The 14,966-nt window shown below is 36.7% G+C and overlaps 1 protein-coding gene across 1 annotated transcript in view; it reads right to left on the minus strand.

The window, feature by feature from the left end:
- Positions 1 to 14,966, minus strand: part of LOC149186063 (uncharacterized) — a 365,529-nt gene that overhangs the window by 276,844 nt on the left and 73,719 nt on the right. The window contains exon 2 of the mRNA XM_089410881.1: positions 2,861 to 2,982. Coding sequence (XP_089267007.1) covers positions 2,861 to 2,982 — 122 coding nt within the window. The remainder of the gene's footprint in view (positions 1 to 2,860; positions 2,983 to 14,966) is intronic.

Raw genomic sequence — 14,966 nt, forward strand, 5'->3', positions numbered from 1 at the left:
TGTGTCCTCCTTCTTCCCACGTGAGAGAGAGAGGCTCCTCCTACACATACCCAAACAAGCTAGGAGAGAGAAGAGATGTGGAGATGAGACGAGTGACATAATTCCACGTTGAGGTTTAGTTGGGGTGTGAAACACTATTTTACTTGTTGGCCGACCTTGACAAATTGTCAAGAAATACAAATAAATTCATATCTCCATGAATACATGTCGGAATTGGATGATTGTTAGATCAATCCTACACCTCTCTATGAGAGGAATCCAAGAAAAATATCAGCTGCCATAGATAAGATGACCTACATGGAGTTTGACCCTAGTTGCCAATTTTAACAATCAGTGATCGGTTTTTGACCCAATTTTATATCCATTTTTATAGCACGTTGTTATGTTTAGATATAGATAGGTTTGAAGAAATGTATTATGTACATGTATTTCACATATACACTTTTATTTTTAGAAGATTGTAATTAAGTAGATGCTAGAAACTTGTTGTAGGTTGTAATCTTTTTTATAAAGACAAGATTTGTAGAATGAAGAAGGGTTGGAATCTTTTGAAAGAAAGCCTTTTTATGTACTGTGTGTGTATGTAATCAGCTAATATTACAGCAGTTTATGTGAGAAATTTGCAAAAATTCTTGTGTTTGCAATTCCCTGTATGTTTCTAAGTTTCATATCTTCTTCAATATTTGAATACCAGGTTGTTGAATTGGAATTCATATCTTTGTGCTCCAAATTCTTTTATTCAGATATTTATTACTTGTTTTTCACCTAAAGATCACACTAATTTCTTTACTATTCTCTGATTTCCCAAACTTGTCAAAGGAGTTGTTACTATCTTGCTTTTGTGATATTTGCTCACTGAACTTGTGGTTTATATAAAACTGATTGGGTTAGACTCCATGCCCAATGGTGAAGTTTTCCTACAGACCAACCAACCTTAGTTTCTTTCTCAATTAATCTGGCCATAGAACATATTACAAACCTTCTACCACTATGACCTTGGGTAGTTGAGTTTAGGGAGAGATCCCTCTCCAAGTTGAAGGGTCAGCTTTCAACCTCAAAGTAGTTTGAGGTTACCTTAGAATTTTTCCCCACAGCCAGGTTTTTCTCTAAGTGATAACAGTCCCCCAGCTTCAGAATTTCAGCCTCTACTGCAGGTCTGAAATTTTCGGCCACCAACAACTGCTACTGTATCCACACGTGTGAGCTTGATTTAGCCTTCCAAGGCCTCCCAGCGACTTTGCTTGCTTTTCTTCCTTGTCTAGGGCTAGAATGTGACCTAGTAGGCCCTTCTTCCAGCAACTTTGATCCTCTTTCAACAAATAGAGAATCTTGACCTTGAAGCAACAAACCCTAGCCTTCCTTCTTCGCATGTGTGAGATAGAATTAGCCCAAAAAATTCTTCCTTCGTCCTCTTCCTTCTTCGCTGGCCTTTTTTTAGCTCCTCCTTTGCTTGAATGAGATGTGAAATGAATGTGTCTCAAGGAGGTCGAGTTCTCCCCTTTATATAGGCTTCTCAAGGTAGACATGGCTCCTTAAAATAGGTTGACTTCTCAGCTGCTAGGCCGACTTGGTCTTGAAGAATATTTTGACACTTTTAATTACAAAAAATAATTTTCTTTACAAGTTACAATGTGCCCGATGGGATCTTCAACTTATGACAATGACTCTTTTGACTTCTTGACCTAGGACAAACCCTAGAAGCACTCAATGGGTGCTTGACCTCTAAAATAAAAGACCTTGAGCATGAAACCCATGCTCCAATAACAATAATAATTTTTCTTTCATTTTACAAAATACAAGAATCAAAAGTACATTTCATATTTATGAAGACCGAACCTAGTTACACATTTTTCAACATTAATTACTTTTTTGTTTGTCAATTTATCATCATTGATGTAGTAGTAAGTATTGGTTGTATCATTGATGATTGTTTGTAATATGTATAATGTATGATTGACTTTGTATCATCATCATGTAAATGTTTTAGTCTCTAAATTGAATCTTTCCTATATTTCATTTTTTGTGTGTAATTCACTAATTTGTATATATATATATATATATATATATATATATATAGATATATAACCTGTCCCCCGTGTCATGTTTTGGGGGTCATGGTGTCACATGTTAGATACTCGTACTTTTGTGTCCTCCATGTCACGTGTCATCGTGTCGGGTAACCTAGATTATCACTCAAGATTGTTGCATTGTTTGCCATGAAGCAAAGACTATCAACCTGTTTTCTGGAAATCTAAAGTGGCTTGAGATTTGTGCGGGTGGGTTCCTTTTGAATAGCCTTTCTTTTTGTTAGCCCTCTTCATTGGAAAGGAATCATCTTGGGAGACTGGTAGATGATCAGATAGCATGGCAAAGATATTTGAAAGACCATAAAGTTGACAGGAGTTTCCTTTTAAAGCAAAAGAAGATGTGAGGTATATTCAGTGTGGATACCTCCCCTTTTCATTTTGGGGGAGCAACAACATTCGTGGTAGAATTGACAACTAACATTTCAGCCAGAATAGAAATTTTTTGTAAGGGTGTGTATTCTCTTGATATTGGGGCGTTGAGGCAGATATATTGGCACTCCTTGTCCATGTCGGAGAGGATAGTCTGTCTAATCGCAGCCTAGCTCATTAATGTGTACTTTGCTACACACTCTTTTCTATTTCTTTCTGCAGTGATACAAGATAGAACGCATTTCTCACCCCAAAAAACACTATTTCAAGAATATAAAACATACAAACCATTGAAGTGTAGAAATTAAGATATACAATGTATACATTTAGCATCATTTTAGCCAAATTTCATGAAGAGAGATGAATATAGTAACAAACCCAAAGCTTAGCAAGATGTAATGCACCTCATAAATACAATCACCCAAGTATGCTAAGGAGGCTGCATTATAGATAGCTCGAGGTCTCGACACTTCAGGGGCAGGAGGTAGCCATGTTTCACCATTAGAATATAAGGTTGTTGTGATCCCTGTTGAGATCAACAATTTGTAAAGAAATAAGATGATATAATCAATTTTACATATTCAATATGGAAAAGGAAAATGCATAACATGCAAATATTCCTTGCATGTTAGGTGCATCTTTGCAAAACGCTATCAACACCAAATTAGATTGTAAGCTTTGGGTGCTAAGTAAATAATGATATAAAACATATAGAAATCCACACGAAAAGACAGTCAGACTTTTCCAATTTAAGGTATTCAATCTTGTTGAGGTTTTAACTTGTCCATACATATCAGCATATCACATTGGACAAAAATCTTTGACGGTTGGAATAGGTGAAAAACGATGGAATTTCCATCAAATTTCAAAGCAACAATAGAAGAAAGAAAAAGCATCAATTGTGACAAAAATGGAGTGAAGACAAAAATATAATTTTCAGTATTTTATGAATCTAGCTAAAGTGAACAAACCCATCACAAATATTTTCTCACATAGCAAGCACTCAAAATAGATTAGTGCTACAGAAAGATGCTAACAATAGCCAAAAGATAATTCCAATGCTCACCATTTATAGAATCTTTACCCAAACTAATTGCAGTTTATGCAAGTTGCATACAATCTTGTTTCATCAAAATTTCATGAACTAGACCTACTCAACTAGTTTAGTAAATTGTATTTCTAGTGTGGAGATGTTTCAGATATTGATTTGGCACTGCTAGCATGGCAACCAGCATACAATATGGGCATTATTTTCTAACATCCTCTTAGTGCCCATCTATTTTTTCTTTCACAAGGCATCTCCTTAAACCTTTCACACTTGCCCATGCTTGATGTCTCAGTGGAAATATATGCTGGCTGATCTTGAGACCTGCAACAAATCAATTTAATCCCCTTGTTCTGCCCTTACTCTTTGAAGTAGTGATAATGAATATCAATGTTTTGCTCCTGGCATGAGGCAATGGATTCTTTGAGTTGTATGGCACTTTGATAATAACAAAAGAGAGGTGAGTGAGACTTGGATTTGTTGTAGGTTCAAATCACCAAAAATCCTCCTCCTGAACAATATTGCTTAACAAGATGCATTAATTGTTTCTTTATACTCTACTTTTGTAGAGGACAATGCAATGGTTAGTTGCATTTTGCTATCCCATGAAACTACCCCTAACCCATGTTGAATGAATAACCTACAATAGATTTCGTTTCATCTATGAAACCTGCACAATCTGAACCTGTGTGACCAAACAACTTAAAGTTAGCATGGTTAAAACCATAGTATAATGTTCCATTGACATATTTTAAGACTGTTTTTGTTGTGTTTCAATGAATGCCTTTGGGGAACGTCATACATTACAATATAATGTCAACAGCATAGCTTAAATCTGGCCTGATAGTGAAAAGGTAGATAAGTCTCACTTCCAGATGACTACACAGTGTTTGAATCTTCATGACCTGATAACTTCGTACTTGTTTCAATAAGAGTTGGTATGCCAGTTCACAATCAGCCTTGCCAAACCTCTTTAGTATCCGTTGTGCATATTTAATCAGGGCCGTAAGGCTGTCCTTTTACTGCTGTATATCCACTCCTTGATAATAATGAAGTAATTGTAAATATGTCATTTCAAAGGCTTCATGCAGCTTATCTTTTAACTAGTTGAAGCATTTTTATTGTATTCCCTATAATGATGAGGCAAAACACATATAATATATATATTTTTTATTGAAAAATATGTTAAAAATATAGTTACAAAATGCAGAATAAAAGATGTAAAGGTATATACAATGGAGATCACAAAGCTAAAATAAATCAGAATACTCAGCTGGATCCTGTTAATCTAGGTTGTCATTAATGTCAATATGGTATTGGCCGGGATGACAAATATTCTTGAGATGCCAAATGATGTCATAACTCTTTAAGTTGTCAAGACACAAATGAAGTGTCAATCATGTATCTCGATGATCATAATGAAAGACTACCATATCACTGTACTTGACGAAGGTCTAGAAGACATGCATTGGATGACTGGACTATGATGACATGTTGGAATTTCTAAGTCTAACCCGTTAGAAACCCTTAATGTACTTTCTGATTTATTTCTGCCTACTTGTTCTGATTAATTAACAAGTTATTTACCATGTAAATACCGAAAATAAATACAAGTACATGCTCAACACATTACAGATCATCAACTGAAGAAAACAAAACAAGCACACAAGTGACACCATTGTTTTTGGACCAATGTCTCCGGAAAAACCCATTGCGGGAAAATCGGTGCATCTATCTGAGGGTTTTAATTATTAAGCAGTTTCAGAATACAATCTTAGTGCCAAAACCGGCTCACCCAACAGTGAATAATCTCGGCAGTAGTACCTCTTAGTCAGAGACAGATGTTCTGGATGAAACCCTGGATAAACACTCCGACAGTTCCCAACTCAAATCTGCCCCAAGAAAACCCCAGCGTCAGCCTCTAGGGACTGTGTCAGCCCTTTCTGGCCCAGCATCAGCCTCTAGGGACTGTGTCAGCCCTTTCTGGCCCAGCGTCACCCTAACTCGCCCTGGGTCAGCCTCTGGAGGCACAGCGTCAACCTTAGAGCCTCTGCGTCACCCACGCTGGCTCTTTGAGGCACTGCACAGCTCCTGGCTGCCCGTGAACCTCTCACTGGCTCTGCGTCCCTCTCTCCCGGCTTCTATGTTGATCCTCCTGGTACTATCTCTGCCTCTCTGCTTTTGTATTCATTGCCCCTCCGCTTCAACTCTGATCACTCTTTCGATTTCCTCAGCAAACCCTACCCCAAAAAATCAAAATCTTGATCAACTCAGTGTATTCTCCAAGTGACCCTCAAGCCTCCTCTTATACTTTTCTCGTTGACAATTCAACAGCCGAGATTAAGTCCCTAATCAACGGCTAAGATTAATTCCTGCTTGATCCATGACTTTTAGACCATTCTAACACAGTTTTATATTAATACACATTAATATTTTATTTTCCCTAAGTTTAGACTTAGGGACTCCATTAAAAATATTAATTATTTTAATATCTCTCAAATTGTTTAGAATCTGCCAAAACCATTTTTGGGTATTGGAGATCTCATGTTCTTTAGCCTCTCCATGAATTTTCGTGGCTAGAGCACATCCGATGCTACCCCAAATCAACATGACATGTCTATGATAAAAGACTACATGATGACTTATGTGGACCACACTTGATGATTTGACAATAAACCTCAAATGATGTGAAGTTTGATGTCCTTACCTCAGTGATCCTAATAATGAAGACTACATAATGATCGTGACCCTATGTTGAAGAAGATAAGGGGATGAAGAAGGCAATCAAGCACATGATGATGGTGACTCTATGTTGAAGAAGGCAAGGACATGATTATGAAGACAACCAATGAACAAATCAAACCATGGAGAAGCCCAACACTCAAAGGCATTCTGCCCTACCTCCAATTCTGCACTAATAAATCATCAGTCACATTATAAAATATTTTTTGCTACCATAGAGGAAAAATTCCTTTATGACACCCACACCATCTTGAAGAGCATAATTTTTCCTTTCCAATGAGCTATTACTTGGCCCGAAACTCCAAGCGGTTTGGGAGATGTAGATTTTTAAGTGAAGGTTATTATTCTGAACAGTGAGCCGACCTATACTGGCCCCTCATGTCAGCCTACTTATGAGACATCTCTCTTCGCTTGTTCAACTGTAAAAACACTATAAATATGGGATGTTCAAGCTCATTTTGATCCAGAAATTCGGCATAGATTCACAGAACAATCAGAAAAAGGTTCACATCTCGTGATCACTGATTAAGGAGAATTAAAGCTCTCAAGTTATACTTCTGGACCTCAGGCTTCAAGAACAGAATTGTACCTTCACTTGATTGTGCCTCTCTGTTCTCGGACTAAGTGCAGTCATTGCTTATGACTGTGGCAGGGTGTTAATCTTCAGAAGCATACAACTGCAACTTGATTAAAGGAAAATAACTCTCGGACAACAGTACTTTTAAAGCATTGAAAACAATGCAATGGACTACTTCTCGGATTGATGTCTAGCCCCGTTTGATGGACTATCTCTCGGATTAGCTCGGATTGGAGGACTGTCTTTCATCCCTCATTACAAGACCATTACAGTGACAAAGCAGGATTTGTACCTCGTGTCTGTGGTTCCATTCCTAGGGTTTGTAGCTCTATACCTCGAATCTATACTTCAAAGAACTGTACAGTGAATCTAGACCTCGGACTGTAGCTTGAGCTTCAAATGCAACATTCAAACTTCATAATAATTAGCAACAAAGTTGTCTCCCATTATTCAGACTAAGTGACAGAAGATCTCCTTGGACTTTAAAGGACCAGACTGTAGTGACACTTGAACAGTGGGACAATGATTTTCTAGAACCCTCCTTTGTAATGGCAGAAGTGTCCTCAAACACATAATTTTATTAATCAGAAAAGAAATTACATAATAATTTTGCAAGAGTTTACACACACACTCCAACACTCTTGCAATCAAGAGTATAAACTATATATAAGCTTAATTTCCTAACCTATTCTAGTTATGGACTACTTATTAAATTAACAAGTGTCCATTTACAATAAATGCAATTCTAACCAATCTACTAACTATACTCCTAAATTGGAGCCTAAGATATGACATCATTCTAGATGTCATATCTTTTACAACAATATTCTATTTCTAAGTGTCTCCAATATTAAATTAAATATTCTATCCTAACTTTGTGAACTATGAATTTTGTATTTTGGATCATCTAACATTCCCCCCTATGATCCAAAGATACATTACAACAGATACCAAGTTCATCTCTGAACTTAGTAAATTTGATCCCGTCAAGTGGCTTTGTGAAAATATCAGAGACCTGATCTTCTGAAGGACAATAAACTGGCTTGATGACGTCCTTGGCAATGAGCGATCTAATGTGATGATACTTGGTGTCCACATGTTTTGTTTTGGAATGAAAAACTGGATTCTTGGCAAACTTTATCGCTGACTGGTTGTCCATGAATAATGATGTAGGTTCTACTTGAGGAATGCCCAAATCCTACAAAACTCTGCGCAACCAAACAATTTCACATGTTGCTTCCCATGCTGATATGTATTCTGCTTCGGCTGAAGAAGTGGCCACTGTAGCTTGTTTCTTGCAACTCCAAGATACTGCAGTTGACCCCATGTTCATTAAATAACCAGAGGTTGATGCTCGATCATCAATACTGCCAGCAAAGTCAACATCTGAAAATCCACCAAGTACAAAGTTTTTAGTTTGTTTGTAAAGAATACCAAAATCTTTTGTTCCTTGGATATATCGTAGAACCCTTTTGGCTGCATTCCAATGGTTGTCTCGTGGTTCCTGCATAAAGCGTGAAAGAATACTAACTGCATAAGATAGATCTGGTCAAGTCGTTGTCAGATAAATCAGGCTGCCAATCAACTGTCTATAAGTAGTGTTGTCCACCTTTCCCCCCTTCAAATTTTGAAAGTTTCAAGTTTTGTTCCATGGGGGTAAGAACGGGCTTGCAATCCTGCATTCCAAATCGCTGAAGAACTTTTGCTGCATACTTACTCTGAGAAATAAAAATATGATGTGGACGTTGGAATACTTCAACTCCAAGATAGTAGTCCCAAATCTGTCATCTTAAATACTGCATGTAACTCCTTTTTCACATGTACAATATGATCATCATTGTTTCCAGTAATGATCAAATCCTCTACATACATAACAAGAATCACCAGATTTTTACCCTGTTGACGTACATACAAAGTATCATTAGATTCACTTCATTGAAAGCCAACTTTCCGAAGGTATTCATCCATTTTGGCATACCAAGCTCGTGGAGCTTGTTTTAACCCATATAAAGCCTTAATCAATTTACAAACTTTATGTTCTTGCCCTTCAATTTCAAAACTTGGTGGTTGTGTCATATATACATCTTCCTGTAAATCTCCGTTGAGGAAAGCACTCTTTACATCCATCTGATGAACTTTCCATCCTTTTTGTGCTGCTAATGCGAGTGTTAAGCGAATGGTGTTCCATTTTGTTGTAGGAGCAAAAGTTTCCTCATAATCAATGCCTTCCTGTTGCGCAAAACCCTTAGCCACAAGTCTAGCTTTGTACTTGTCGATTTCTCCATTTTGGTTGTACTTAATTCTATAAACCCATTTGCATCCGATGGGTTTAACACTTTGAGGACAATCAACAAGTTTCCAAGTGTTGTTGTCTTGAACTGCCTTATATTCTTCAACCATAGCTTGTTGCCATTCTTTATATTTTACTGCCTCTTTGTATGTGGAGGGTTCAGTAAAATCATTCGTGATCAAGGCAAAATTTCCTTCATTCCTGGTTGACCCCCTTGTTCTTGTTTTATTTTTCTCATCGGGCCTTACATCTTTCCACAGTTGAACAGCCCATTTTGGCAATTGATGTTCCCTTGTTTGATATTCTGAAAAGTCACCATCATTATAAAGAGGATTAATGTAAACAGAGGTACATTGATCAACTGCAGATTCTGGGGGCGGAGATTCTGATGAACTGCCAGAAGACCCAGACTGTGTTGGCGAAGTAGATGGACTGGATGAATCATCTTCAGAGGAAGGAAAATCAAGTTCATACCAATTTTGTGAATTTGGTTGAATTTGAATGTTTTCTTTCCTTTCATCTCCTTTTGTTTCCAATTTTTGAAGAAGATGTTCTATTTCTTCAGCACTCTTACTCTCAATTTCATCAAAAATTACATCTCTGCTGACAATAAATTTCCCATTTGACAGAAGCCTGTACCCTTTCTTCTCATCCGAATATCCAATCATTGTGCATTTCAAACTTCATGAGTCAAGCTTAGTTTATTTTTCTTTTGGAACTAAGGCATAACACACAGAACCAAAAACTCTAAGGTGTTTAACTTTAGGTGTGAAACCAAACCATGCTTCATAAGGTGTGATTCCATCCAAAGAAGCAGTGGGAGACTTGTTCCTTAAGTAAACAGCTGTATGGATTGCTTCTACCCAATAAATAGGACTTAACTTTTTAAAAGTTAACATAGATCTCGCCATTCCTAACAAAGTGTGATTCATTCTTTCTACTACTCCATTTTGCTATGGAGTGTAGACATTTGTAAGATGTCGTTTGATCCCATTGTCTCTGCAATAACTTTGGAATTCATTTGAAGTGAATTCTCCTCCATTGTCAGTTCTAAGAGTGCCAATCTTTTCTTTGACTTCATTTTCAACAAGTTGACGAAAAGTTTTAAACTTTTCAAATGCCTCTGACTTATGCTTCAAGAAGTAAACCCATGTCATTCTGCTGAAATCATCAATAAAGAGTAAGAAATATTTGCAACCTCCTAGAGAAGCTTGCAAGGGTCCACAAATGTCACTGTGTACTAATTGCAAACGCATGTTTGCTTGCCATGAACTTGTCGAGAAAGTCTCTCGACTTTGTTTTCCATAAATGCAAGCTTCACATCTTGCATTTTCTTTCTTGAAGGTAGGAAGTCCCTTAACCATTCCTTGTTTTTGCAGTTGAGAGAGACTGTCAAAGTTTAGATGTCCATATCTCACATGCCATAATCTGATAGGTGAAATGTTTGTGCTTGCTGCCCCTGCAAAGTCAGAATTCCTTGGAATAATTGTTCCTTTCATTCGTAACAGTTTTCCATCTTCATACTTGTCATCATTGTTTTCATATTATGTTTGATTGAATTAATTTTAACTAGGCCATCCTCCAAAACCACCTGATGTCTAGCTTGTCGGATTGAGACTAAAGACAACAAATTCTTTTTAAAGGTGGGTACATACCATACATTTGAAATCAATCTTTCTCCAATGTCAAGAAGATAAACTTTAACGACACCTTTTCCATAAGGAGTATGTTTTGTATCATCAGCAAGAAAGATTGAACTAAGGTGGCATGGTTGGAAGTTCCAAAAGAATTCTTGTCGAAAAGTCATGTGTTGAGTTGCCCCTGTATCTAAAATCCATGCATCTTCATAATCACTTTTAAGAAAAGTGGAAACTAATGCTGCTGATTCTGAGCTTTGACTTGATGTGAAGACATATTCCGAACCATCATTGTCTTGATCAGTGGCAAATTGAGTTGTGTTTTGATGGAACTTTGGAATTTTATCAATGGAAGTTCTACAATCTTCTGCAAAATGGCCCACTTTGTTACATCTTTTGTAGACAATTTGATTCAAGTCTCTGCCTCTTCCTTGATACTGTCCTCTGCCTCTGCTTTGACCTCTGCTTTGAGTTTTCCCTCTGCCTTGACTTTGACCTCTTCCTTGATTGTTTCCTCTGCCTTGAAAGTTGCCTCTGTTTTGAAAGTTTCCTTTGCCTTGACTGTTTCCTCTTCCTTGAAAGTTTCCTCTATTTTGGCTTCTTCCACGACCTTGTCCACTATGTGTTGTTGGATGTTGATTGAAATGTCCTCTTCCTCTAGAATTGTCAATTGATGATTTACTTGTGTTGGCCTCTGTGAAGAAGACATCTTCCCCTTGTTTCTTCTTCCCAAAAGTTTTGTCGTGTTGAGCCAACATCTCACTTAGCTCATCAAACTTTAATTTATCTAACTTTCCGGTCACTTGTAGAGTTTCCAAAAAATGCGTGTAAGAAGAAGGCAATCCAGCAATTAGAATTGTGGTCATGAAACTGTCATCTACTGTTGGAAATCTGGCTTTTACTATTTCTTGCTTAATATTTTTAAGCCTGGAGATATACTCAAGGACATCTCCTCCTTCAGTTAGTTTTTGTTGAAGCAACTTAAGTTGTAGATCAACCTTTTTTTATTCAGGTTGTGTATCAAATAGATCTTTGAAAGTACGCAAAGCAGACCATGCATCTGAGGCGTTTTCAATATGAATATACATCTCATCATTAACTAAAGACCTTATAAGAGCTAGTGCCTTGACATTTTTAACTTCCCATTTTGCAAGTGAACTTACATCTGTAGGTTTATTAGGCTTAATGTCTCCATCACATATGTCTTGCCACAATTCATTATATATTAGAGTGCTTTCAATGAGATGTTTCCATGTCTTGTATGATTTTACCCCTTCAAGCTTATTAGAATCAGAGAACAGATTAATTAACTTCGACATTGTAGGTTTGAAGCTTTGCACCAAAAAGAATCAAGCACAGGAAAGAGATGAAAAACACGCCACGCAAAAACGATCTATCGGGGCTTGGCCTTGACCCTCGTATAGTCATTGGAGGAGAAAAATGATTGAGCTTTACACTTGGCTCTAGTCAATTTCTCTTAAGAATTTACAGTGAAAACTTTCAAAAGTTGACTGATTTACAATCCCCTTGCAAAATTTTGTGCAAAAAGTATTTTAATCCCCCCCTCAAAGTAAAAAATTACTTTGAGTTACAATGTCACTCTTATCTCTCCAAAATAAAAAATGAAAAATTACAAAAGATAGAATCTCCTTATTACTCCAAGAATTACAAAATTTTACCACTCCACAAAACTTACAAATGATCCTTTCACACCTTATTACTCCTAAAAAATATTACAAATAACAATAAATTCCTCCAACCATGGTACCATAGCAAAAATTACCATTACATGTGAGTTCAATTTGAATCAAATTGCAGATATGCCAGAAACCAGATATATAAAAAACGCATTTAATGTAAAAAGGCCATACGCTTTGTCATTGCGCTGCTACAAGTCTGCACTAAAATATTCATGCGCACTCTGCCTTAGATCCATTGACTTATAACTATGCATAGGTAAATCGAGCTCTTTTCTCTGATTTATGAGGCATGCTGTGTACGTTGCACACTATCCAGGCACTGCATCCCAGCATTGCTTTTCTCCTCATCACACTATCCACGCACTGAGTTTAGCTCAGCACTGCATCCTTCTCCTAGAAATGTGTGCTGCCTCTCACAAAAAATTCCCCTTTTCTGCTTACACAGTGCTACCAAGCTTCCACTCCCCAAGGAACAATGTTGTTGCTTCACTGGCTAACGCTTATGTTGCGTGCTTCTCTAGCTAATGCTTCTATTGTGTGCTCTGATTTAAAGATGCTCGATGACTGCTTCCTGATGCGCGCTCTGTTTCTCAGTCACGGACACAACGTGTAAAATTATTACAAGAAATAAATTAATCCATAGCATTAACTTCTTTTTCAATCGAACTGTTGTGCAAGACTTTTAATTTTCGAAGAAGAGGACGCAGTGATTTCCCTTAATCCAAGGTAATCAATCATTCCAGAACTCTAAATATTAGAAAGGAGAATAGATTATGCAAAACTCTAGACTTATATTATCGTTGCAGCCGTGGTCAAGAGCTTTACAGAATTTAATACACAGATGTCCACTGGAATACGTAAAAAAAAATATTGGTAACAATGGTTATCCGCGGTCCTCGTTGGTGTAAATTTCCAGAAAAAATATAATGACAAATTTCTATTTTTTTTATAAAAATCTGAAATTAAACTGAAATATCTTTTCCCTAAAAACAAAACTGGACAATTTTCATACCAATCATTTGTTGATCAATTCAATGGAGTTTTCCAAAAACTTGTAGAGCTGGAATCTCCTCCTCACATCAGCTGCATTATTGAAGCTCTGATACCACAATAATGGCAGAAGTGTCCTCAGACACACAATTTTATTAATCAGAAAAGAAATTAAATAATAATTTTGCAAGAGTTTATACACACACTCCAACACTCTTACAATCAGGAGAATGAACTATATATAAGCTTAATTTCCTAACCTATTCTAGTTATTGACTACTTATTAAATTAACGAGTTTATACACACACTCCAACACTCTTACAATCAGGAGAATGAACTATATATAAGCTTAATTTCCTAACCTATTCTAGTTATGGACTACTTATTAAATTAACAAGTGTCCATTTACAATAAATGTAATTCTAACCAATCTACTAACTCTACTCCTAAATTGGAGCCTAAGATACGGCATTATTCTAGATGTCATATCTTTTACAACAATATTCTATTTTTAAGTGTCTCCAATATTTAATTAAATATTCTAAATAAATAAATATTCTATCCTAACTTTGTGAACTATGAATTTTGTATTTTGGATCATCTAACACTTTGGACAGTGAAGAGCTCTCTCTTGGACAGTGGACAGTGAAGTAAACCAAGGACGAGTACAAAGTAAAGCCAAAGTCTTTTTGTTTTGAAGTGGTGAAGACATTAAAGGATATGCCAAGAACATTCAAGTAAGTACTTTACACATTCTCTATTAAACAACAAGATTGGTGTCCTTGGAGTTGGAGCTCCTAAACACAAGGTTGGAACCTTGGATAAGATAGGGTCGAAGCCCTAGAGGTCGAAGCCTCACTAAAGACCAAGTAGGTGCTTGGCAATAGGCTGGTGCCTAAATTTTTAAGGGTTGGAACCCTCACATCTTATTGTACTCTTTCATTTGATCAAAGGATTTTTATGCTCCTTGTTTCTATAATAAGATTATTCATTTCTCTGATTTTAAATTGTGTAGAATATAACTGGACATAATAACAATTGAAAAGAAATACTGATTCACCCCTCTCAGTATTTCCAACAATTGGTATCAGAGCAAGCTTCTTCATAATGTTATATACCTAGGGGGGATAATATGGGGTACCAAGGGAGGTACCCAAGGTAATAATGTAATAATCGGATGGGCCATAGTAATAAATAAGGTGGTTAACCCATGTCATGTAAGGGACCACAAGTAGTTAATAATAATTTAATGGGCCCATGGTATTAGTTGATGGTATGAGAGAAACATGGTAATGACCCATGGTATTGTATGTATGAGGCCTATATAGAGGCTAGAGACTCCACATGGGAGAGAGTCAAGGATCATTGTATGAACAGGCATATGGCTTGTGGAGTGTTCTCCTTCCTTAAGGAGTGAATGTATGGTGTTGCCCTACCTTAAGGGTTTTGATAATAAAGAAGAATTTTTATATATTTCTATCTTGTTATTCTTGGGTTATTTCTATTATCATAATATCTTTGGGTTAAC

The sequence above is a fragment of the Pinus tabuliformis genome, chromosome 3_1 (genome assembly GCF_031772625.1).
Source record: "Pinus tabuliformis cultivar Carrire ecotype Pingquan chromosome 3_1, CPIR1, whole genome shotgun sequence".
In the NCBI taxonomy this organism is placed as follows: domain Eukaryota; kingdom Viridiplantae; phylum Streptophyta; class Pinopsida; order Pinales; family Pinaceae; genus Pinus; species Pinus tabuliformis.